This window comes from Copidosoma floridanum, unplaced genomic scaffold (assembly GCF_036245765.1).
Source record: "Copidosoma floridanum isolate Cflo_tuat_1 unplaced genomic scaffold, Cflo_Japanese_pri ptg000001l, whole genome shotgun sequence".
Classification (NCBI taxonomy): domain Eukaryota; kingdom Metazoa; phylum Arthropoda; class Insecta; order Hymenoptera; family Encyrtidae; genus Copidosoma; species Copidosoma floridanum.
In genome coordinates, this window is record NW_028321878.1 from 15,702,945 (window position 1) to 15,729,978 (window position 27,034).

The window sequence follows — 27,034 nt, forward strand, 5'->3', positions numbered from 1 at the left end:
AAAGAGACGTAAGAAGAGGGGATGAAAAAGAAAGAGGCCAAACTAGGCACGAGCAATTGTCGTGACAACTACGTCTGTCCACGCTTTATCCACCCCCTTTTTCTCTCTCTCTTCCCTTTTTGTGTCAAACTGTAGAGGATGACTAGGTAAGAGATGTAGATGTGAATAATATCGTCTTCTCATCCTTTAAGTTCTTGATTGATTGATCGATCTGTCCATCGGTATCAGAGATCGGTAAGAAGACGAAGAAGTAGAAGAAGATGAAGAAGAAGATGAGAAGAAGCAAGTAGTAGAGGAACGCATCGGTTCTGGCAACCTCTTCTTCTAATTGCTCTTATGGCTGTAGCCTATGTTTTATCTCCTCCTAGTCCTCTTTTTTTTTTTTTTGTATTCTTAGAACGGCGATAGGATCAGCGAATCGCGGCTTAGCAGTCACCTCGCAAACGAACTGGCGTGCAGAAGCAGCAACAGCAGGGCCAGGGTGCGCGTAGTGGCACCGCTGTTGCTCGAGTTTCCGTGCTGCATTGCCGCTGGATGCTCACCTGCAAACAGATAAAAAAAGCATATTCAGTAGTCCCTTTTTTTTTTAAATTTATTACAACTATTTCTTCTAAAGTCTGTCTGAATTACTGTGGTCTTATCATATTGAATTTTAGTTAAAAGATTTTAAAAAAATCTGCATTTGTAGAAATTATGTGCAGATGTGTATAATTTACTTCAAAAATATTGTAACTTGAAGGAAAATCGTGATAAGCCGGGTTACCTGAAAAAGTTAACAATAGTTCTCATGCTAAATTTTTTTGCATCGTTTTATAATTTATTATTTTATTGTTTTATAATTTATTTTATTGCACGTGCCTAAAAAACTTCGTTCTTACCTCAGGTCTCCTGACCTGATTTTTATTTTTCGCAACATTTTTCTTTCAAGTGTCTTGAAACTACTTATTTCTCAGTTTAATATACAGACACCAGTTAAAATTTTATTTTTATTTTTATATGCCATAAAGAAGTATACACCTTAAGAAACTTCTGAAGAGGTACATTTAAATTCATAAAAAATTGCACTATCTACTGTTGCCCTTTCAAACATATCTGTCTCACACTCTCTCTCTGTCTGATTTTCTCTTTAAAATAAAGTGTGAATTTAGGACACGTTAAAATCTTTCTTAAAAAAGCAGAAAGAGGTGAAGTTTTAATGAAGTCCCTAATTGAATTCATATCAGTTGGAAAGGGCTTTAATAAAAATGTGATACGAATTCCAAATTTATTCTGTAAAGTAGAGAGATGCAAAGAGAAATAGGAAAAAATGAAAGACAAAGGAATGAAGAAAGTGAGCATTGCTGCTACACTGGTACAATAGCATGATGTATGGCCTGCATCAAATGCGTATGCACTCAGAGGTTATTTTTATAAATGAAACATTAATGTAAGTGTATCTTGTAAGACCACGGGAGCTAAATAATTGGCATTGGCACTTAGACAAACTTTTTTACACATATATTATGTGTATGTCACAAAAGACTGCATAATAATTATTTCCATTAATAGTATTCTCATACCTTTGCCAACGTGTTAGCTGCAGCTACTGGAAATAGTCTTTTATAGTGATTGATTTTCATTGGATTTTAAAGTTATTGTATTAATAGGTAATCTTTAATGACACCATGGTTATATCGAAACGTGTAAACGTCCAATACGTATATTAAAAATCTTACGATTGACTTATTGACTTATTCCACGATGAGTGTTTTTAGATTACTGTCAGTTGACAATTGGTCAAAGATTTTTAATTAGAATCATTGAAAAAAAAGCAAATTAGATAACATTACTCTGTTAAGTATGAACGGCTAATATTTTCTAACAGAAAATATACTAACTGTTATTGCAAATTAAAAATTACTTTTAGAATTGCGCGAGTAATAGAGTAATATAATTACCTATACCCAAATAGAACTTATTTAATCTACTTAGTTACAATTTTAATCTGGAAGGACCGTCCAACCTTGTTTTAGCTGTGGATAAAAATAGTTGTATTTTATACACAATAAAATATAGAGAAGCATTTTGTTGACATGAATATTCGATTCATATGCTAATGTCAACTGTATTTAGTGTCAAAGGATCAGTAGTTGATATTAAAGATCAAGTAACTGATGTCGAACATGGATAAAGAAAGGAGAGATAGATGAAATGCAGCTTGAGTTTAACCATACAAGTTCTTGTAGATACAGGATAGTCTTATGTTCAAATACTTGTAACCAGATAAATTACAAGTAGCATATATAACCATAAAGTAATATTTCAACAGTATACAGATATGAGTATCTAAGATGTCGAAAACTAACTTATCCAATTTTTAAGACGACCAGAGAAATTTTCTTGATGGTGTTGGGACCCTCCAGGGGACCTTCCTTCCGAGGTAAGCCAGTATCTGGCTAGCTCGTCGATAGAGTAATCGTTAGTTTCAAAAGATCAGCATGACGAGTTGAGGATAGCTGATAGAGATACTTCTTTTAAACCTACTAACGGCTAAAGTGTGCTTGAGACGGTTGCTGCACGTTGCAAGTAGAGTATCCACTCGAGAGGATAAAAGCTAGGAAAATCATGACTTAAAATCAGAGCCTGATCGGGCTGCGTAACAATTAAGTGACACGTAATTTAAAAAAAAATTATAAGTCTGTACGTACAAAACGTTAAATGCAATTGAAGTTTTTGTAATTATTTGTGTTTTTCAAAAAGCGTCGGGATTTTGATACACTGTTATCAAGAAAACTTTAGCTCCCTTTCCATCTACTCTATTTACTTCTCAAAATAATGGTAAAAAAATGTAAGTGAGCTTTTACGCAATGCACACAAGTTGACGAGAATTTTAGGACTCAAAATTTGAGTGCTTTGGTGGTAATTGTACTTAAGCCAAGATGGCGTCGAAAATTGTATAAAATTCCAAAGACTCCTGTTACTCTTCTTGATAAGTGGGAGAAACCTGTTATCTCTCCCACTTTTCAAGTGGAATATGGTTTCTGACACCATTTTGGTTTAAGTATAATCAACGCCACCACAGTCAATTTTTGTGCGGAAAACTGTCATAGAGAGACAAAAAAGGTAAAACAAATGTTCTCGAAAGAGCGGTGTTATCCAGGAAGAATTCGGCTCCTGTCACATTCAAAGGGTGGTAGGAAAAAGCAAGGTCGGGAGGAAGACCAAAAAGGATCAGGCTGGCAATTAGTAGTAGAAGCAGCCGAAAATTGTTGTTCCATTAAATAAACTGGGCAAAGTACAGGGATAAACTCACTAGGTAGCACACAGCACAAACATCAGCAGCAGTGGAGAGAGGGCATTTCCGGCTCGTGTGTAATGAATAGCGACCGTCGGGGTGCCTTTCAACTCTCGGCACAGGGGCTCCAAGGCCACATTAGTGCACATCATCGATCAAGGGAGTTCAACCAGGACGCGCGCTCGTATACGCGCTCCAGAGTAGCAGAGAGAGAGAGAGAGAGAGAGAGAGATCGGCTACTGATAGCCTCTGACGTTTGACGCCATATTGATGTAGGCACATGCGATTAGAAGATAAAGGAGCTCACCAAAGGATTTCTGATGCCCGAAAGGATGATTTGCTTTGACGCGACCGAAGAGGGATTATATAGTGTCGATTGAGAGTCCAGTAGATCAATATGTACTATATTCAAGTGCCTCACGTGTGCAATGATGAGGACGAGATTCAGTGTGAATGAGAATCAAAACTAGGTATGGGAGAAGGTTTTGCGTTTGGTGGTTTTGTATTGAAGAGGTAATGTAACCTATTAACGAATCGGACATGTAGATACTGACTTACGATCAGAACAGAAAATTCATGTTGAGTCTAAACAGTTGTCGCTTTGAGATTCATCTGCCTGTTTTGGATTTTTAAGTTAGGTCAATGATATATACGTATATTTTGTTTGATTAATTCATTATCAGATACAAATTTTTTTTTGAATACAACATGATATATACTTGTGGTGAGCTAAGTAATTGTTGCCTTAGTAGTGAGAATGCTAGCCTCAGATACAACAATTTATTTTGGTTAGGCCACACGGACTTTTTTCTGTTATTACTTAGTAGCCAGAAAAATAGTTCACGATACTTTTTAAGAAAGTCCTAGTTATTTTTAAAATTTAACCGAAAAAAATGACTATACTGTCTTAGAAATGTCCCATTGTAATAATGAAAATACAAAATATTACATAGTTTTATAAAAATCAATTAAATATAAAAGTATATACCTGTCACACACTCAATACATCAATGAATAAATAATACGAAACTTATCAATAATAATAACAAATTTTATTTGTAAAATAAAAATATGTAAGTATAAGTAGTGCATACTTAAATACTTAGTTGACATTAAAGACATGAAAAAGATACATGTTTCTTGCCATGTATCATTAAATTCGTACTCGTAAACGTATAAATATTATCCTTAATTCTAAATTCTAAAACTAATTAGTTATTCGCTAAAGCATAATATTAGTTTTCATCACTGGTACGCAATTATATAAGACATATGCACATCTACCTAGTTGATATTGAACAGAGAGAAAAAAACGCGAAATATCGAGATCGGGTTACAGCCTAGGAACTCGTCAGAAAAAATAAACAAGCGACTTTTTCGATCGAAAATTACGATCAGAGGAGACAGGAAGGCTGCAACATAGAGCTTCAAAGCTATTGCTACAACTACTACTATGGCACGACTACACCAGCGGTAGTTTTTTTTTCCTGATTTTCACGATACAAGACTATATGTCCGTAGTTGGACACAGATTGGGTCGTTGGACGCACAACGGTGACCTCCCGTGTCCCCTTCCACCTGTATCGACTTTTCTTTCATATTCGTTGGCTCCATCGTTGTCGACCAGAGGGACGGACAGGCAGCGATAACTGTTGCTACTGAAACGGAATTTTTTACGTTACACCTCACAAATATGTAGTCCACGCTCGTAGGTACTGGATTAATTTACGGACGAGCTGAGCCGTGTGACATGCAAACGTGGTATTCTATTCTTTGAGCCACACAAAAAAGAGAAAAAAAAATTTCAGTTCAAGTTATCGATTGAAGCGAGGCTGATGTGTTGGGTTACCATGTGCGTATATTACATGGTACATGCCTACGAACCAATCTCCGGTGTAGTAACTTACAAGCAAGGATTTTTTTGAGGAATTTTTCGGTGATGGATGTCGCATTGAAAAAATTGGCACTAATGAAGCTACATACGCAATATTGAGTAGTTGGCGAACAAGAAAATGGACTTGTTACTCAATCATACTTTTATTGAGGCACCAGTCAAGGACAGTTGAAAAAAAAGAAGGTGGCAGTTGAAGGCTCCTTGAATAATTTACGTGACTTTGGCGTTCGTGGAGGCTATTTGTAGATGAATTCGGATTACACAGAGTATTTTTTTTTTCAATACGTAAGTACGGAGTTTTGGAGTAAGCTTAATTCACGCAATTATAATTTCTGATGCACTTTTTTGAGGTACTTGACTCGAAAGACACTTAATATACTTTAAAAGCGTTTGGCGAGCAGAGTGAGAGACAGAGAATAAGTAAACTTCAATTTGACTTGCCTTTAAAAACCTACAAACTCCTTTATAACAGAGACACATGTACGAGGGTGTCATAAAACTCATACATTTTTATCGTCAAATACACATCACTTCACGCGTATGGATTAATTTTCTAGTTAATGGGTATGAGCGTAGAGTGAGTTATGATGTATTTACGCTTTCTGTGGTCATGCACACAACATGTATAATTCAACAATTTGATACAACAAGCTGCTGAGCTGATGGATTATTAGGGTTTGTGGCTTTGTATGGTCTTGTTATACAGGCGTAACTAATAATAACGAAGCTTTTACTGTTAATAATTGAACAACGCGTACTCGATTGTTCTTGAGATTGACTGCATTTTGGGGAAAATGGTGTTTAAATGAAGCTTATTCGACACCCCAAGCATCGTGTACTCAACGTTTCATGAGTTGTGATGGCTGTTTATTATACAAATAGTTACATGAGAGAAAAGTCATGTGAATGGTGTGCAGATTTGTAAAACAACACAGTATGTATGACCACAACGGTTTCTGTTATTTTCACGCAATGGATTTGTCAGTTGATTTAAACATCTGGAAAGCATTAATTACTCCGTTCATTACAATACGACTTCGGATGCCAAACGAATATGTGAATAAAAACATTGCGTCACTGAAGCTTCGAGCATTCAAATCCATCTCTCCAATTTAAAGCATATTTCAATTTGTATGCACACGCATAAAAACGTCGCATGTAGCTTTGAAATGGTACTCATGTTTTGTCAAGCCGCGTCAATTAGACGTTCAGGATATTTCGAGTGTACGTACGCATTTATTTTACAATATTCAAACAGAAAGTAACTTCATTCATCAGGATAGTGCAGCAGAACGAGAGTGGAAAGGAGAAATGGTATCAAATAATTAGTAAAATCCATAGCTGTACAGAATGTATGTGTTCAGTGTCATCTTGATTAAATCTGATAAACAGGCACCTGGTAGGAGTAAAGGTTTGAACTAACTTCTTTAAAAATGCTATTCTACCTTTCGTAAACGGAATATTAGATATGTTATCAACTACATTGGGTAGACCTAACATATGCTCTGGTGAGATCTTAATATCTTAGAAAAGTAATGTAAAAAATAATAATAACCGAGGAGTGTACGGGATAGGTCCTTAATTTTTCAAGTTTTATTAGCACCTCTGGAATACCCTTGTTTTTAGCATACCCTAAAATATTAGTTTTTATTCCGAAATAAAATTTTATTTTTAGATAGACACGACGCCCCAGTTTTAGAGACTTCGAACAAAAATAATTCTAGATTTTGGGTATGCACGATCAATATTTTATGAATATTTTATAGAAGGTGAACTATTAAGTAATGTTGGTTGAGAATATAGGGGTTCTTAGACTCACTGAAATATTTCATGGCTGATACGTTTAACGGAGACAGAATGATTAAAAAGCAATACCAAGTATGGTTTACTTATACGAATCCAACACTGACTTGTCCTTTCTACATAGGATAGTTTGAGCTGAATGTACGTGGAAGCATAGTGTCATTGCTAGCTTTTTTTAAATACAAGGGTAAAATTGTTTGGGTTTGCACGAAAAATCGATGGATAGGATTTCAAATCTCCATTTCTCGGCACATTGTGGTTTTTGGATGTCCTTTTTAATAAGTAGATGTAATTAAATTGCACCAACAAATAATATATCCATGGCTGTTAAACTGACCAAAACCGAATGTTGCAAACGTTTTTGTTTTGTTCGTAGTAGTAATTATGATGTAGAGCATTTTACGAACAAATCTAGTCAGCACTTTAACTCCTTAATCTGAACTAGTAATGTTCCTGATTTCATTACATTTTTCAGAAAAAAAATTTCAAAATTTTATTGAGTAGAGAAGCTGACAGTATGACTTCTTTATGATGACATAGTTCATAGAGGAATATCTAAGAATTTGGAATAAATCCTATATGTACTAGACTGGAAAACCATTCATTTTTAATTAAGAAGATGTTATTTCGTGATTTCAAATTTATAGTAAATGAATAGTTGCGCTCAGACTGTACATAATGCCCGGAATAGCTTTTAACGTGGATTTACGTCTCAGTAGTCTAATTAAATTTGGTCCTCTTTTGACTTTGATGCAAACTCTAAGACATGATTAAAATTTAAAATTGAAAATATATTTACTGGATCGAGATGATAAATAATAAATTGAGTAATAATCATTTCAAAATAATAAGATACACAAATATTTCATGAAAGAAATGTACGTAAGAATAAACGGAAGGTCAATAAAGAGGAGGCAAGGTAAGTCCTATAAAATTAATCTCCTCAATAGTAATAAATACTTTTCCACAAATGTCCCATAAATTCTACTTCTATTTTGTTTCAAATGTATATTCTCCACTTAATGCATATATTTTTACTAATTATGTATGTAAATATTTATGTATACATGTATCAATGTATACATGTGATAGCTTAATGACACACGTGTGTTATCGGCGACCCCGTTTGTTTTTACGTAATACGATTGTATTTGCACGCAAACGTCATAACCAACACGTTAGAAATTTTATATCAGCTGTAACAAGATACCAAAAAAGAGAGAGAGAGCTGTAGAATATAGTGATGGATTTACGTAGTAAATTATGTAAACATTTGGACTTGTCTAGTATCGATTTACACCTACATAATATGTTATACACTTGTGTATTCATTTACATTGGACGGTATATTGAATCTACTCAGATTAATCAATAATTGCTAATTCTAGTACCATAAACTGGATTGTTTTTAATTTGAAATTATCTGGTTGAAACCTGTTGTATTTTTTTCCTGTCATCAAATCTTTTTGTAACTGTATAAATTTACGTTATTTTTATTGATACGATTTTTAGATATGTTTCAAATCAAGCCTCGAGTGATATCATCATCTCATAAGCGGATATCTCTGAACTGAGCATTCGAATTTAATTGTCTTGACTCTACATTTCTCATTTTTCTACAAATTAATTCTTGTAATATTGCGCGATATCTTTGTCCATCGATTTTTTTTCTCATTTCATCATAAATGAACTATTCCAAAATGTATACAAACTAAAAAATTTTTGCTCGCAGTATAACAGAGAAACCTGTAACAGAGTTCATATTGGTTGCTAAGTATTACTTTACTTACAGAAAGGAGGTATACCATAAATTATGCTGATCGATAAAATGAATATAAATGAGTGATCTTGTTGTTAGACCAGAGATCAGAACTTATTGGTTCGTTCATTACAAAATAGATAGTTTAATAAGCAATCGTACTCGATGGATTATATACAACATAAAAAAAGAAATAGGTGGCAGACAATTTAGTTATATTCAGTTACAAAAGGTTAAACGATTTAAGTCAGTACAAGAAGGCAATAACCAACATATTTACGGTACTTTACCAGAATGTTGGCCATTCATATCGTAACTGATAGGCACGTCATGACTATTCAGTAAAAAGTAAAAATTCAAAAAAATGCTTCCCATAGCAGATAACACACACAAACTTCCACTTGATTGTGTTACCACAGATCCTAATCTAAATAAAATTGCAACGATAATCAGCAAAAATGGTTAGAAACGCAAGAATGACACTATTTGGTTTTCTGAGGCAAAATGTATGACCCTAATGAGCTCGTACTTCATAGTGTTGTTCATAATTTTATATCGCTTAATGTTTGTGGATGCACTACTTACGTGAATGTACGTAGTTTAGTACATGATGATTGTATTGCGTTTCTTATGCTCAAAAAATTGTTTACCAAATACGATGGTTAATTTATGTTTTCCGTATAGAATTAGAGGAATCACTTTCCAAAAATTGGCTTTTTGTCGGCCTGTATTATGACACTACAAGAATTTTCGTTTCCCTCGTTTGATGCAGCAAACTTCTGGGTTACATCAAATCAAAAATAAAGGAAAAACTGGTATTCCTCTTCTTCATCCGATTTCAAAAATAAAAGTCATGGATAACCTTATTCTTTCTGTATCGTGCACTAACTAAGCATACTTTTCCAACATAATATATCAATTGCATAGACTTTTGTTATTTAGTTTTGAAACGCAACGGAAATTTCAATTTACTGTAAATTTTTTCTAATGAAAAGATTTTATAGTGATAAATGAGGTTCTGATAAAGTTTGTACAATCCTAGACTTTACGAGATGTTGTTTGAAATGGAAGTATCCAAACAAAAGACTATTTAAATAACAAGCTGGAAAAACAAAACTTCACTTCGTTGACTTTGATTCTTTTTAAAATATGATTGTACCATTTGTGCTTTAAATGTGATATTAAATTATGAATATCACTGCAGTAAGGGTCGATTGTAAAATTCAGTAGTGAAAATCAGACATGTGTAATAATTATGAGCTATATAGGTACAATGACAAAAAGTTGATCTGTTGAAAGTTCAAATCATTATAATTTACATTCTTATAGCTAATACAAACGGAGATATTAAAAATATTTTGCTTCTTCATCCATGTGTCTTAGTCGATTACCGGTATACCGTTTCACAACCAACGCACTAAACACAGTTAACCTGCGCACTAGAGCACTAGAATATTAATACAATTGCACCTTAAAGTTGCCACGTTTAGGGAGAGATATATAGGTCAAATGACATAACACAACCTCCAAATATATCCTGCGAATAAATTGCACTTTCGAGACGCACACTCCTCCTGATGTACGCATACATAAGTACAAAAGGTCCTTTCGTGCACAGCTCCCTCCTTTCCACTCCTGAAATTTCGAGGAGCAGTTCGTTAGAGCTTTTAACTCGTGGTTTCATCGTCAGCTGTGCACGCGCTTTCCTGTTTTTCTATAGAGGAAATACTTTCTCGTCGTCCTTAAATCTCCAAATGTCTCAGTTTGAAGTTTATAGCGTCTCCAATGGTTTGTGCAACGCGACTGGCTCGTTATAATATTACATGCATATACGTAAGGGCTGGGGATGTCTCCTCCCTCCTTTTTAAGCTTATCCGGAAATGAGGACTAGCGTGACATTAAATGCCCCTCGCCGAGTCTCCTTAACTGCTAATGGAGGTACCACCAGCCACCCACTGGCGTCGTCGTTTCCGGGAGTGACGCGAACCGATTTAATTTTTCCTGTCCTGTACGAGGGGGGTGGGGCGAAAAGCTTGAGTGTGCGTGAGTCTGTCGTTCCGTTCGGTCGATTAGAGCAGCACCGGCTTCATTACTACACTGCGGCTTGCCCCTTAAGTGATTTCATAGCGTTATCTTATGAGCTTGTTTTTCTCTCCTTCCCCGTCGTCTCTCGTGTGACTCGTTCTCTCCTGTAATTTGTTCTTGAGGCTCCGAGGCGGTGCGTGATGAACGACGCAGTAGAGACAAAGTGCGCGAGTTTCCATTTGGTACGGAACGGGGAGTTTTCCAAACGCGTTGCCTCTGGGGAAAGTGTCGAGGAATAATTTCATGTAATGGTGCGTTGTAATTTATGCGTGTCGTAAAGAAGTTTCGATGAGTGGCGGAAAAGGGGGTGGAAGTGGGAGGCACAGTTAATTAATTTATGCGGTATTCGATGATTCCGCCAATAAGGAGTACAAAACGTGCCGTAGCTTATTTGATATGACATTTTAGAGGCATGATTAAGGCCGTCAATTAAATTGATTGGATGGATTTGAAAGACAAATTAAATGTGATGGATCACAAATGTATGGTACACTGTTCACGACTACGTGAATTAACTTTCAATTAAATTTATATTCATTATTATTAAAACCAACGATACGTGATATTGATGAACACATGAACAGATGAACAGACTCACACATAAATGTGCTCAGCTTTATATTGATAATCCATGTGATATTTAACATGTGTATGACATCAGAGGTTCGAAAAATCTGGCATATTAAAATTTCCGAACTTTTGCAGGATTTACAGGGATGCAATAGAAAATTTTTCCTGTTACTTTATTTAAATAAAGCAATTCGTATGTACGTAACAATAAATAACAAAATACGACGCAGTATATTATCTTGAAGTTGTATCAAGTAATGGTAGTAGTTTTCTCGATTTACAGGATGTGAAAAAAAATTCGGAGAATTTCCGAGATTTCTCGGTTTTTCTGGATCTGTATGTAGATACACCCTGTGTCTGACACCTACACGACAATCTACACGGATTGCATATATACTACTTGTATGCTTTGTTTGTTGCATAGAGACTTAAATAATAAGTGTACATAGCTTGACCGAAACTCTGACAATCATCCACTCAAGTGTAAGCTGGTCTACGATCCTCGATACGTTATAAATAGTATTATCAAGTCTAGAAAATTATCAAGATATTCGCTTTTAATGATGCTAAAAACATTATTGTACCTATTTCAAGTAATAGCACGACAATTGTGATGTAAAGTAAAGAGTGAAGTCCGTATAACAGTTGTTACAATGTACAAGTCAAGTGGATGCAGCAGGTGAATGTCTTTCATTTTTTATTGTCTTATTTTACTATATTAAATATTTCTCCTAAGCAACAGAAAAATTCTAGCAACTATTATACTGTCCCAGCTTCACTGCTGTTTTCACAGTAAAAATTCCTGTTACTCTTTCTCCGTATACGTACGTTCGTCTATCAGCAGTAGTTATAGTTTTATTTATGGCTAGTCATCAGGAATAAAATAATAATAAAATCTTAACGTGAAATCCCAAACCCAATGGCTCGAGAATATAAATCAGTTCCAACATCAGAGTCCATTCCAAGTCAAATATTTAGTAAGACATCGGATCGAGTATACACATACACCGAGTTTTTAAATAATATTACTCGTATACAAACTCAACACACTGCACTAGTATCCTACAAATATGCATATCAAGTGTCACTCGTCTCACGAGCTGCCCATATAAATAAGCAACGCTGACCGGACAGTAGCGGTGGTTACTTGTCGTGACTCGACCTAATTTTCCTTTTAACCCAGTTGGAGCTCGTTTCAAGGCTTGAACAATACGATACAACAGAAGGAGGTGGGCTGGCCGGCCACCTGCTCCCTCTTTTCCTTCTAGAGAAGTTAAATACCCGCAACTGGAGAATCCTGGCAATTAGCCACAAATCACCTTCCAAGCCTCCTCTCCTGTTCGTAGCCTTTTCTTCTCCCTCCATCTTCGCAAAAAGGCTGCCTCCACACTTTGGCACGCGTAAAAATACAAGTAGTCGTTAAAGAGAGCAGGAAACGCAAGAAGCATCAGGAGAGAAGGGGCCAGCTGGGAGAGCGGTAGAGTAGAGTCTACGAGTTTCTGGAGCAGAAACAACGACACCATGGCTAGACGCTTCGATTTTCTTTGTTTCTCTTTCCTCCTCTCGAATACTACTGGGCTAGTTTTATCGATGAAATCCACTGAGGAAATTAACTCAAACTAATTAAACAATGGGATTCATTAGGGCAACGCGAGCTTGCACCTGTTAGTACTTAAGTTGGTCGAGGATCGCCTGTTTACAGGAGAGTTGAATTTAATCGACTATGAAAGGCGAAATGCTGTAAATGATCCATGTAATTGATTAATGAAAAAGAATCATCTTGACCCAATAAATTGGCAGAATTTCCTCAAAGTAATGACTGTATTACTTTGCCATCGATTCCCGCGTTTTCCTATCCATGGGTTGATATCAACTACCTTATACGTTGCATATTTCGTTTGTGATCATGAGCACGAGAATAATGGTTATCAGTTTTTTTACACAATATTTTTGTGAAAATTCCCTTTCTAAACTACAAATTTTCATTCACAGAATATAAATCAGAAATGTGCCGTAAAAATATTATTTATACGTAATATGTACACAAGATCTAGAATTAAGAAAAGTTGAGCTCACAAACACAAAAAATCATATCAAAGAAAAAAAATTGCTTTGCAAGAAAGTCTACGGCCAGGTGGATCGTGTTGGATCAGGTTAAAGTGTTTAAAAATTGTATATTATGTCGCATGCTTTGTTGTTTATAAATGCTGGGTGGGAACTTTACCTTCGTAAAATTTCCAAATTGGTATCACTACGGGTACCACTACCCGCTCTGCCAAAAACTAAGTACGCAATCTCACGGTAACAAATCAGTTAATTGGCTCAGCTATTGTCAACTACCACAGTATGAATGGATAAGGATAAATTTTTATACTAAAGATAAATATGAAAAGTGCTCATTCTCTTTTTGCTATAGTCTTGTGGCTAAAGTATTACGTGATTCCTACAGGTACACATAAATGTATGAGAAAAAAATAGCTGGTTTCACTTCCCGAAATAAGGAATATGGAAAAAATATTCTAAGAGAGTAGCTTCAAATATGCGTGAATTCGTGTGCATGAGTGATATCTACCAGCGTTATGAACAAAGAAAATGTTATTTTTCAATCTTAAGTTGCTGGAAAATAAAATAGTTTGCTTATTCAGCACTACAGCATTACAATTACAAAGGTGAAAAATGGAAATAATTTTAGAAAATACAAGTTAAAAGCATCGCGTGACTGGCCTCATGATGAGACCGCTTCCTCCTCGTGGAAAACACTATTACACGAGACAGGCTCTTTCCGTCCGTTTGCCGAAATATTTAAGCGAGAAGCGCCTCTCGCGTGCATCGTGCAGGAATAAAACAGCTGTGGCTCCTCCGGAATCATGACGTGTACGTGCTCATGCACACGAGGAGGCAGATACAGCCCACTCGAGCTCGGCCACAAGACCTCCACCTTCCCGACCCCTTCCGCCCAGGGAACAAGCTTTATTCCTCCCAAGAAGGAAGGAGAGAGCCGTTGCAATAAAATGCCGGACCAGTTTAGTCTCGAAGAAGATAAATAGAAAGCTCTTTGCACGCGCAGCTACAACCATCCCTTTGTGCTTCCTTTCTTCATTATTCTCTGAGCCATGTACGGGCAAGATGAGAAAGGACATGTGCGTTTTGTTGCGCTTTATTTTATTTTCCTCCTCTTCTCTGTAGAGCATGTTTTTTGGGGATTTTTTTCTTGTGTTACTTTTCTCACTTTTATTTGTTGAATGGTAAAAACTTCTTTGCTCGCCTAGTTGAGGTGAATTAGTGATTTTTTTTTTTCTTATTTCAAGAGTTACAAGGGCACTCAAAATACGGATAAGAGTGTCCTTTTGGAGCAGTTGAAGCTGTTGCTGTCAGCGAGAAAAGAAGCATTGTTTAAAGTAGAGAGCCGGTGGGGGTAATTTTCTGATGTTATTAAGTACGTTAATCAAGGATATTAAAATTGGAATGTTGAAAATTGCATCATGTCTTTGGGCTTGTGATAATTTCTGTGAACATTTGATGTTCTGCGAAAGTCATTTTTTATGTTGAATACGAAATTCATTCATTTGATATAAAATATAAAGTAGAATAGATGTAGCACTACGATAATCATGTTAAAATGGCAAAAAGCTTTTTTAAGTAAGAGTAATTAGGTTAAAAAAAAAATTTTTACATTAAAAAAAAATATTACATGTACACGAGTGAGATTTTGTGTTCCTTTTCGGACATCTGGGAAAATTATATTGTTACGTCATACAACGGCTCATTGCTGTTTTTTTCACTGTCATCCACTTTCTCTCTCAGGAGCTTCTACTGCATAAAAATTTCAAAGCAGCTTAAACGCTGCTGAAAGATAAAACAAATATCTTATTTATTTTAAAATTATGCCTCCTCCATTCCGCAGTCAGTGTTTGAAATTTTCACTAAAAAAGAGGCATTATCGAATTTCAAGGAGATGCTTAATATTTATAATAAATCAATAATGTTGATTTGCAAAGAAGTTTCAAGTTTCTATTAAATCATTGCGTAACATATTAATTTCTAAAATCTAAAACAAATAGTATTTATCATACATCCAGGAAAATTGAAGGGGTAAATTTTATACAATCTATACATTTCCATAATAATGGAAAAATTCACTTTATGGTCGTAAATATGTATGAAAGGAATCCAATTTCATGGTAATCAAGCAACATTTTCTCGATACCCAACGTCAAAAGCAGCCCATGCAATGGCAGGGACTATGGCACGAAAAGCAAGAGCCTGGAAATTCATAATCACCGAGTTTATAATCTCGCTATTCGTTACTCTCGTAATACCTAAGGCAAAAAAAGTAGTTTGTATACATATATGTACAAGTATACATGCACCCACGTAGTCATGAGACGCTGGTAAACCAATGAAACATAATACGTGTAGCCCCACCCTCCCTGTGAGCACATCATCTTCTGGAGGTCCCGCGCTACAGTAGTCGAGGCATACGTGTAGTCAGACAGGCAGACACGCAGGTGGTAAAGCGACCTAATTACACGTCATTCAAAACAGGGCACAAATTGAGAGATCCGGGGGCTCCTCTCGCTCGCTCGTTCGCCTACTGCCGAGCGATTACTGCTCTTCGGCTGTCACTCGATTTGCGCGAGCCGAGCAAAATTGCCAGCCCTCGCGAGGCGCTCCTGCCGCTGGCTATGGCGTTCTCCCTCCGGTAATTACACCGACTGTACCTGCTAGTCCTGGCGGGTGAGAGGGAACGAGATAGAATGGCGCTGCGCTCCCACTGACGGTGTTGCCAACGATTACTTTACCCCTTCCCCCCCCCACCTACACCTTCTCCATCCTCCACCGAACGCTCTATTTTCTGGTGGAGCGCTGACGCGACCGAAAAGCTGTGCCTTGGGAGTGTGGGAGGAGCTGTTTGTGTGTGCTGCGGGACACTGAGAAAAGGGCTAAGAAAATAAAATTTAAGAGCGATTTAACTTGACTTGAAAACTATGTTCTTATGCCAAGTATATTTTACGTGAAAGGCACGAGAGTGAGAGGAAAGGCTAAGATGGTTTTACGGAGTTTTGGGTTAGTTTTGAACTACTTAGTGGCAACTGCAGTGCTGTACGTGATGCTTTTTCACTCACATCTTGAATGTTGTTCTTTTGATCATTTTTGAATCTGGGTCAGATAAGAGTTTAAGACTCGCAGTTGTTTTTTGATTGGTTTTGTTAATTAACAAAGAAGTTTTTAGTAAAAGAAAAAGCTGAAACGGATCATATACTTTTTGTTAAGGATACGTCTTTAAGTATAATATTCTCTTATGTGCAGTCAGCAAATGCACAACACTGCACATATATGCGTAATTACAGACGAAGAAGCACGAGATATCAATTTAACTTCCACCTATAGCCCCCTCCCTCTTATCCTCCGTTTGTCTCCTTTGAGAACTCCAACGAACGCGCATTTTCTGTCTAATCGATCACGAATCCGGAAATCCACGTAAGTATTTCTCATACGTAGGTATGCACACCACTCGCATGGCATCCGTGTTATATTCCCTCAGCACCTTCGATCAGTCAACGTGAGTACGTAATTCCGTATACCCTGGCGCCGACACGCTCCTCCACGTCAGTTATCCAGAAGTTCGGGCGGTATCACTCACACGCATGCTCACGAATACTGCATGTGCACATCTGTCTTCCACATCTACATGCCTGTACATATGTATGCTAATCTTAAACTATGTGCGTATACATCTGAATGTGCACGATCACGTATGTGCGCGTTCGGGTACATAGTGTCTCTTTTTCCTCTTTGGATCGATACAAGTCATCATAATAATTATCAAAACGTAGTCTTTATCTACATATGCTGTTTGTGTAATATATTTTTTAATTTTGTAAGGATCTGTTCTGAAAGAGTAGAAAACATAGGATGTGAGGGTGCCACATGGATGCAGAAGTTAGATGGGGGTGCATGGGGACGCTAAAGTTTTGAGGAGGAGATGCGCACACGTGTGCTCCAGACGTTGAAACAATGCTTGCTTGGTGTGTAAATGCAAAATACAGAGAGAAAGTCAGAAATGGGGAAATTACTCCGAGAAAATCGTCGTGTCACTCTGCGATTTCTGTACTGTTCTCGTTGTTGCGTACAAGCGGAAGGTTTCAAAGAGCTACTGCTATTGTTGTTGTCGTGCTGCACTGAGATCCGGAAGTGGTGCATTGTGCTGGTGAGTTGTAGGCCATGCATATCGTGTATACGTGTGTAGAGTTGCATGCATATGCATGTGGTAAAAATGTTTTTGCTGAAGTGGTGTGTGCAAAAATACATCATGTCGTTTACGAGAAAAGTCATGTAGTATACAGTTGTAAGAAAAATGAAGTTCAACTCATTTCCTTATCTGCCATTTTAATTGGTTTTTTTTGCTCGTTTTTTTGTATGATGAGAAAGAAAATTTGATAAGTTTTTTTAAGGATGGTTTAGGTGTTACCTAAGACATTTTTTGGAGCCCATCTGTAAATTGTGAAAACGTATAAAAACAAAACACTAAAAAATATTTGAAATCATAATCATCGAGTCGAAAAATAACAACCAGATCAAAAACTATGCCTTATTGAAGTTTATTCTTGAGCTATGGAAATCTTGTTGTACAAGTTGAGGTTTTACTGATCCCTTTTTTTCTAATTATAAGTTCAAAACTACACACAATGTTTCACCACGTGAATCCATTTAACTTTGAAGACTATGGTTGAAATCGCCTTATGGTTTTAGTGCTTCGAAGTTATAGCAGAGAACAAAATTCAAAGTTGAAATTTATAATGAAGATTCATCTAAGTCGTACACAGACAGCTTCAATGGTGATTGGAATACACGGAAGCAACTGTAGAAGGCATAAGTTAGTTATTGTAAAGAAATTTAAAAAATTCATGTGAAAAATACTCAGGGAGTAGAAAATAGTAGCACACCGATATAGATAGCACTAGTGATAAATGTCTTAGAAGTAAAAATACGTTTGACAATTATAGTGTTATTCTTACAAACTTTGATATTGTTTACGAGAGTATCTGAAAACTTTTGTACTAAGGAATCGTTATCTCTAAGAAAAGCGATCCTTGGTTATATTACTCCCTCTAATAAACCATCACTGTTTTCCAGGACTGAGGAACGATAAACCCAAACTCAGTGAAGTGAACCAGTAAGTTATCGTCCATTATCTGGCGCCTTTTCTTATTGAGACCTATCTATTAGAGTGTTGATAATTTTATTTGGTACTGTATACCGTATACGTGATGTATCAAATTATACGTCAGTTGTGGAGTTAGTATTAATTACTTTTTATTCATACATTGATGCCATGCATGCTTTGTACATCACCTGTCATATACATTTCTTTTATGGACAAGAAGAAATTACGTTTACCTTGAAGGACCCCATTATCGCACAACGAGCCTTTCCAATAATTCCACTCTTTCTCTTTCTTTGAACCCTCAGAACAGCTCAAACTGATTGTTCTAGGGGATTTCGTTGCCAAAAAAATCAGACTTTGCGTCCTACTTGTAAAAGCCCATCCCTCATATTGTACGTACTGTTTCGCCGTAAAACTACCGTTGTCACAAAAACCTGTGAAATAAACCGAAATGATAAAAGAGACGAAACTAAAGGTGAAATTTCCATGGTCAGGAGTGCCTCAGACACGTTTTGTTGAAGCTGTTTATCTCATGTCATCTCGTATGCTGGCTGTGCACTACAGAGTTAGCCTTTCAATGAAACAGTCTACCATTGTTGCTTATCATCGTTTTTTGTTTAATAGACTTAAACTTTGGTTACATACATACGTTGAAAGTATCAGAACATCTAGGCCAAAAAAACGAAAGAAACAGAAAGCTGTGTAGGACAATAAACGCATGCGCAATCATATTTAGAACGCGGTTTTTCGACTGCAAAAGTAGACATTTGCATAGAACAATATTTCGACTCATTTATCCTCCCAGAAGAGAGAAAAAAAAGGGGAACGAAAGAGGTGGGAGAGTAAGACGCATGATATTCAGGGGATTTATTTCTCCGTCACCTTACCTAGCTTGCCCCCTCCTCTACGAAACTACCCGGGAAAAATAAGATGAAGCCATGGATACGTAGGCCTTGCCCCTCCCAATCTTCCCAGGTACGTTTCCTACCATCGGGTTTCTCCTTTACAACTTTCTTCCTCTTTATTACTTATTTCTTTCTAGCTTGGAGCTATTTTTTTCGTTTTTTCGAGCTTGCCTTCTCCCCTTTCTACTTTTTTTCCATAACTTTTCTTCATAACTCTGGATTTCTTTTCCCGTAACGGTGTTCATTCTTAAATTTCGTGCATTGAGTCATGGCTGGGATATGTTGAGCTTTTTTTTCTCCTACCGTCTTTCTTTGAAAGTTCGTCTTTTGAAAAATCTTCTTTTACGGTTTCGTCGCTTAATCCTCTTACCTTCTCGTACTATTGGTGGGAAGATTTACAGTACATTTGATTTCTCTGATTCTTTTTCTCAAACAATTTTAATGTTTTTACTCTTGCTTTCTAATTTTCATCGTCCAAGTTCTTTTAGTGTTCGTTACTTGAATTTCACCAATCCATCTTTTACTGGCCTCTCCCCGCCTTTCTTACTTATTCTCTGTACCTTTCTTGCTATATTTTTAGTGTTTTTAGATAATACTTCATATTTTCACATGCTCAAAACCACTAATAATACCATTATTTAATTAATGAAAAAAAAATCGAATTCCTTCATTAGTGTTCCTCGAGTATTTTACATTGCGTGTGTTATCTTGAACAATCAGACAAAACTTACTACATCACAATGGCAACGACTTCCAGCTTATTTGCTAGTTTTGTCGTTGCCGCCTTTGATATATCTGACATATATACCTTCCAGCAGTTTCTGCTTGTTTTTTTTTTTCCTTTTTTCTTTGGCCTCAGAAACTCCCATCTCTCGTGTTGTCTTTCTTTTTCATACAGTTTCATGACCTTATACCCAGTGCTGATAAGTCCAGCTTGTGACAAACAGAAGCTGCAGCAGAACAGTACGAATTTTTACTTCTCCTTCTTATTCGACTTTATCCTCGACTTCCTCCGCAGGATCAGCTTTGGAAGCTATTTTGCAGTGTCGTTCGTATATCTCTTTCATTCTCCATCAGTTTATGGCTTTTACCATTCGGTTTGCATCGACGCAGTGTAGATTTACAGCCTTGAATGTAAAATGTAGCAAGCAAGTCTAGTGTAAACACAGTTGCAGTGAGTTTTGAAGGAAAAAAATGAGAAATGACTTTCGCAGAACAAAAAACGCCGATACGTGTGACCATACGTAGAGAGTCTCTCGTTTTTTCGGCTGTGCCAGAACTCGTTCGTCTTGCTTTTATGCAGCCAAGTTTTGGTTTACTCACTTGCTTATTTATAATCGGATGGCTGGTTCATGTCTCTGGATGCGAAAGATGAACATTTCCACTAGCACGAGCATATGTTTGGGTATGCCTGAAAATACTAGGGATTTCCAAACACGCATTTTTCTCGTATGTGCATAATTTAGTTGTACGCGAGCTTATTTAGAAACAAAGTTTTTTTGGATCTATATCGATGAAGAGTTTGCCTGATTTGGAGCTTTTAATAGTTAAAAAATATTTCCCACTTCTTGAGTACGTTGTATTGCCGCGGTAGAAACAGTCTACTCACAATTGTTGTTCGATGTTTTCATAGAAGTAAGAAAGTGAGTGAAAGATAAGCTATTAGGATTGAGTATTTGAAAAAAATGAGGGTTTGGGAGGTCTGTTGTTGGCACAATTTACTCATGTAAAAAACAAGTAATTAGAAAGTATTTTCTGCATCTACCAACGACAAGCAAACAATTTTACCTGAAACAGGATTTCCTTTCACCCTACGTATACAAATATGTGTAATTGATTTGAATCGAGACATAGCAGAAAGCCGATGAAACAAATAAAAAGTTATTTAAAATTTTCTATTTCTCAATAATAAGACAAGATTCTTATTGGAGTACAATGTTTAACTTGCTGATAAATACGGTCTTGAGGGCTTTCTTCCTTTTATATCTCTATGTATTAAAAAATGTGTAAGTTGAATTTTTATTAGAAATTTTGTATTACATGCGTTAGATGATAACATTGTTTTACGAAAAATTCTATTTTTTACATTCAGTACTGTTTATTAAATGGTGTAGACACAACCAATACTGAAACAAAATTCAAATGCACAGACGAATATATGTCCAAACTGACGTAAAAAAATTTCATTTAGATAACCAACACTGTCAAAAAATAAATTTATTTATAATCTTTAAAGTTTTCTTGGATTGTGATTATGTGGCAACGAAATAAGACGAAATAAATGATGTATAAATAAATTTAATTGGATTTAATTCGTCTTAAATCAATTTTTCTCAATCTTGAACACGAGAATTCAAATTTTGCTGCCACGAAATCAAAATCTTTTGCAGTACTCAGCATTGTTGGGCATTTTTTGAAAAATATATCAATACAGTCTTTATTTTCATTCATTGAGATAAGTATTCTTATGAGTTACAAAAAATTTAATCCTGTATTTTGGAGTGAGTAGTAATCAAATATTGTGGAGTTTGTTTCAACTATTTATGAATTATTATTCTTGTTTATTTTCAACAATAAATACACGTAATTATAAGAAATATACATTCATAACCGGTACGTGATGCGATATTTTATGGAATTTTTGAGAGCTGGTGCAGGAGCATTTTTTTAATTAGTCAAACTACCAATCAGAATTTAAATTATTGAAAATTATATTTTCTTGATATTGCACGTATGATTTTATTTATACAATCGATTCAAGTGCACTGACACTCACGTACGCATTTTATGGGCTGCTGTAATAATACAATTTCGTTGTTTAATTTCATTTTTTTACGTTCAACATTTCAATTTAAAGTAAAAAATCCATTCTACACATCGATCATATATTTTTTAAAAGAGAAATTATTTTTCGTTTCAAAAAAAGATATTCATATTAAAAAATCTTAACCTTCCATTAGTTGTTTAAATGGAAAGATTAATTATTATTTCTTAACAATTTAGAAAACGGGCTTAACTGTCAGTTATAAAATTATTTTGCGTTAGTGAAACAGAACTACCAAAGTCATTAAAGAAAGTTGTTTCGTATCAAGTTGCTATGAGCAATGTGCGCATTTTATAAACCAAATAGTCAGAAGCTAAAGATAAACTTCTAAAAACATCAGAGTAGAAAATAATTACCACAAAAATCCAGTTTTTATAAAAAATACGTATCTACTGAATCGTATAAAAGCTTTGTATTTAGTTTAACGTAGTGGATAGAAAAACTGCCCCACAGTGCATCATCCTCGAGCATAGATAAATTGAGAATTTTACATGCACACTTACTTTACGGAGTTCGTGTTTTAATTCGTTTCACACACAGCGAAAAAGCTACATTGTTAAGAATCATCAAAAAATCTTTGTGTTCGTTCAGAGGACTACTTAATATCAAACGATGAACTTACCATTTAACACGTTAATGAAGACGCTAGCCGATTCAGCCGTCGATGGTGCGCATGTGTAGTTGCCTGAGTCCGTGGGTAGTGCTCGTGAAATCAGCAGGTGTGACGTTCGCGTCTGTTTCTCAGTCGTGACGCTTATACCACCCCGCGAGCTATAATTTATTACGTGGTCACCTTTGTACCTGTAGAATTTGAAGAATCGATTAGTTTGAATGTGTTTAAATTACTGTTCTTAAAGTAATTAGCCACTATTATTATTATTACTATTATTATTATTATTATTATTATTATTATTATCGTATTTATTTTTTAAGGATGTAAACTAAATTATACATATAAATTAGTCAATCCATAAAAAATATTTCGTTTTTGTCTTTGATTTTTGATTACAAATATTTTTGAAGCACACCCTTAATATGGGGTTCAGTTTAGTTGCAATGCCATGTATTATAAGGGGAAAATTATAAATATAGGTTTTAATGGAGATGACATCATTTTTACATAATTAACATGCAAAATTTAAATACCCATATGTGATGTATGTAGACAGATATAATTGCATTAAAAATCGACAAATAGATGTCACTTCGACTGTTCACGATTTTGTTCTGATAATACATGACATTGCGAAAAAAATAAGCCTCGTCTCGAAGGAGTGTCTCAAAAAAAATTTTTTTTTGAATGTAGGACAAATTTAGGATGTTTTTTATGGATTCCTTCTTACAACAAGCTGGTGTCAATAAAATAACTTGATTGGTTATTCAAATACAATGTAAATCATAAAAAAATAATTCTAGCGGTATTGAACATTCATCATCCTTCAGCTAGAATGTAGAACTGTAAAGAAATACATTTTTATTAGGATACGTACCAAAAAATGAAGTTTGGTGGTTCGGGTGTCTGTAAGACATTACAGGTAAGATTTATGTCGCTGCCACTGCGAATGAAGCGCTCCGAGCTTCCAACAATCCGTGCTTTTGAAACTGAAACAATAAGCATACATTAAATTTTTCAAGAAAAGCTTTGTTCTAATTTAAAAAGAAAGAGAGAAATGAACTGTACCAGTGATAAGTAAAAGTATGATTAGTTTGAGATACTAAAATTTTTTGAAACCTACTCATTTAATCTTTTAGATATCTAAATGAAAAAAGGGAGCTCTAATAGTATTGTAATAATAGAGTGTTGTTCCAAAACTACGAGTCTTTACCGTTTTTACAACTGTATCAGCCAACTACTTATTAGATTTTACTTTTATTTATTTTTTTAATTTTTGATAGAAATGTAATATTGCTTCATTAAAATTACAATAAAAAATTTGCTGATTATCGGAAACGGTATTATTAAATAAAATTGTACCCCATGGAAGACAGGAACTGAAATTTTAAATTATTGACATTAAATATAATTGTATTCCCCCTAACGCAGATGCAATTGGTTTCCCAGAATAATCAAGAGTACAGATGGAATCAACAGTTTACGGGCTCCTGAAACTTGGAGGTACTCCGAGATATTTCTAGCGCAGTTATAATTTCAGTTCGACAACAACGACGATAAAGACTTGACGAGACATTTCAAACGAGGTTGCACAATAATAAGCCACAATTAAAACTTTTCTGATACAAATTATCTTTCTGTTAAAGCAGTGCAGTTGCAGCTAAGTATATTTCTGCAAAATAGAACCAGAGACAAGCCAACTTAGTTTTAAGATTTTCATCGGTTATGTATTGCAAGTTGTTCCTAAAATAATGGATCATCTATGATTGAAGTAAAAAAATAAAATTTGCAAATAACGCGTTAAAAACTTGATACACCTGCGAATAAACGTACCAACAACGTTGAGTTTGAAGGAAAGGCTCATCTTAGGCTCGGTCGATACTTGGCACTCGTAGGTACCACTGTCACGCTCCTGGGGTGAGCTGATCTTCAGGGTCCACTCATCAGTACCATCACTGTGTAGCGACTGAAAACGCTGGTCGTTCGTATACGTGAGTATGCCGACGGTGAGGATGTGCAGATCGCGTTGTCTTATCCACGATACCTGCAAACACAAACAAAGGGACTTGTGTACGTTACATACAAGCACTCTTTTAGGATGGATATGAAACGAAAGTTTTAGTTCGGTATACTTGGGTATACAACGGTATGGGACAAGGGACAGAGGTAATTGATTGATAGACACTGGAAAGTTAAGTGTATACTTTCGAGAGTTTTTTGTTCAGTACTGCTGTGCCATTGTTGTTTTTATCCGCTCGGGGGGATAAGTGCAAAGTGACAGGTTCCCGTATGTGAGTACAGAGTAGATAGAAAGGGAGAAAGGAAAAGTCGTGAGAGAAAAATGTCAACTTTGGACGCTTACACTTAAAAAGTGCTCGGTGGCTTCTTTGAATCCTTCCTATTTTTTAATAACATCTATCTTGAGAGCTGTTCGACTAAGAAAGGAGGTGATTGATTTTTTGCTTCAGGTGAATCTATCTTTCCCAGTTTCAAGTGTTAATGTTTTTACTTTATTTTTCAGTTCCCTTGCATTCTTACTCTAAAGTTTTTTTTTTCGTAAAAAAATAATTTCTTCACTTGGTAGAAGCAATTAAAATCTTTATTCATGACTGTCAAGGATTCTGATCAATTTGTGAAAAATTGTATGTACCATAAAAATAGACAATTGGTATCTGCAAAAATTGAAACACACTTCGCCAAAAAATGAGTAAAAAATTCTGAAAGAATGTTATTTTTTAAACATTTAAACGTGAAATGGACTGATGTCATATTGGATCTCAAGCCGAGAAAAAGTATTGAGTTGGATTTCAACTGATGACCCTTGCAAATTTTCTAAAAACCGTAGAAAATTTTTTCACTGTCTCATAAAATTTGGGCTTATTAATCAGATTTTCATCAATATTTCACCATAGCATTAAATTTTTTAAATACTTTGCCTGCTTGTATTCCAATAACTGAGAATTCCAACATTAAAAATCCAGATCCTGAAGCATATCTTATATAATTTACATTATCTTATCAGCCTTTCAAGTGGTAGTAGCTAAATTTATATTAAAAACTATATAAAAACTACAACTGAACTCTAAGTAGATACCAGCAGTTCTGTTATTTGAACGTCAACATTCAAGTTCTTTCAGAAATAATACATTTCAACAAAAAAGTAAATATTTTTTAGGAAAGCTATAAACTTTTTCATAGTAACCTTTTCTTTTGTTTTCACCTTCTATCTAATTTAAATATGTTATATTTTAATACAAATAATACCTTTTCTAAGTTTTTGGAAATTAAGTACTCCACACTTCATCATGAATATCAATTACTCGAGTAAAGTTGCCAAATATGTTGCATTGCTAATTAATTTACGTAAGTTTTATTAATCATGTCAAAGATCTTCCACAATCTTTGTGTGAGTGAAGACAAAGCATTTTCAAATTACCATAAATCTTATTGTGCTCAGCTATACTTTAAAAAACTTCATACGCCCACAAATTTTATTAAAAATTACGATGTATAGCTCAATACTTCTTGAAATAAAGGTTACTAAATGTACATCAAATCGCTCATCAATATCTTTTTATCGATATCATAAGGATTTTTATAAACGTTAAGTGGAAAGAGTCGACTAAAAGTTACAAAAAAGGATCTTTTTAATGGCACGTTCAATTCATTTCATTTCTATAACCAATAAGCCATATGTGTATAAGAGGATAAAAATCAAAGCAGAGATATGTGAGCACAAAATGGTCATGTCTTTTATTGATCCATCCATCACAAAAAAAAAAAGAAAAAAGAAGAACTGAAGAGAAGATATAAAAGCTCTTGATCCTAACTAAAAGGTTAAAATATCAACAAATATACGATTTGAAAAGTTCAGGACAGGCTGCTTTTTATACATGTATACAAGTACATACAATTACACGTTTTCACATATATTTTTTTTGTGTTGGATTCATAGGTACAGAGAATACAATATTTATAAATAGAGAAAAGTTTGGAAAAGAAAAAAAACTCAAGTTTCTTCCAGCAATTGACAATCATGGGAATAGTAACCATAAAAACCATAAAGCAATAAAGTTTAAACAGTCCTTCTATAAAGCTTTGACAATTATTTTATGTGGACGTACACTTGCATGTATATT

The 27,034-nt window shown here is 35.2% G+C and overlaps 1 protein-coding gene across 1 annotated transcript in view; it reads right to left on the bottom strand.

Moving 5' to 3' along the window:
• Positions 1-373: 373 nt before the first annotated feature.
• The window catches only part of LOC106642590 (transmembrane and immunoglobulin domain-containing protein 1), a 32,125-nt gene continuing 5,464 nt past the window's right edge, over positions 374-27,034 (bottom strand). The window contains exons 3-6 of the mRNA XM_089590027.1: positions 24,729-24,939; positions 23,773-23,884; positions 22,905-23,083; positions 374-542 (exon numbers count right to left, since the gene is read on the bottom strand). Of these exons, the coding sequence (XP_089446153.1) occupies positions 433-542; positions 22,905-23,083; positions 23,773-23,884; positions 24,729-24,939 (612 nt within the window). The 3' untranslated portion in view covers positions 374-432. The remainder of the gene's footprint in view (positions 543-22,904; positions 23,084-23,772; positions 23,885-24,728; positions 24,940-27,034) is intronic.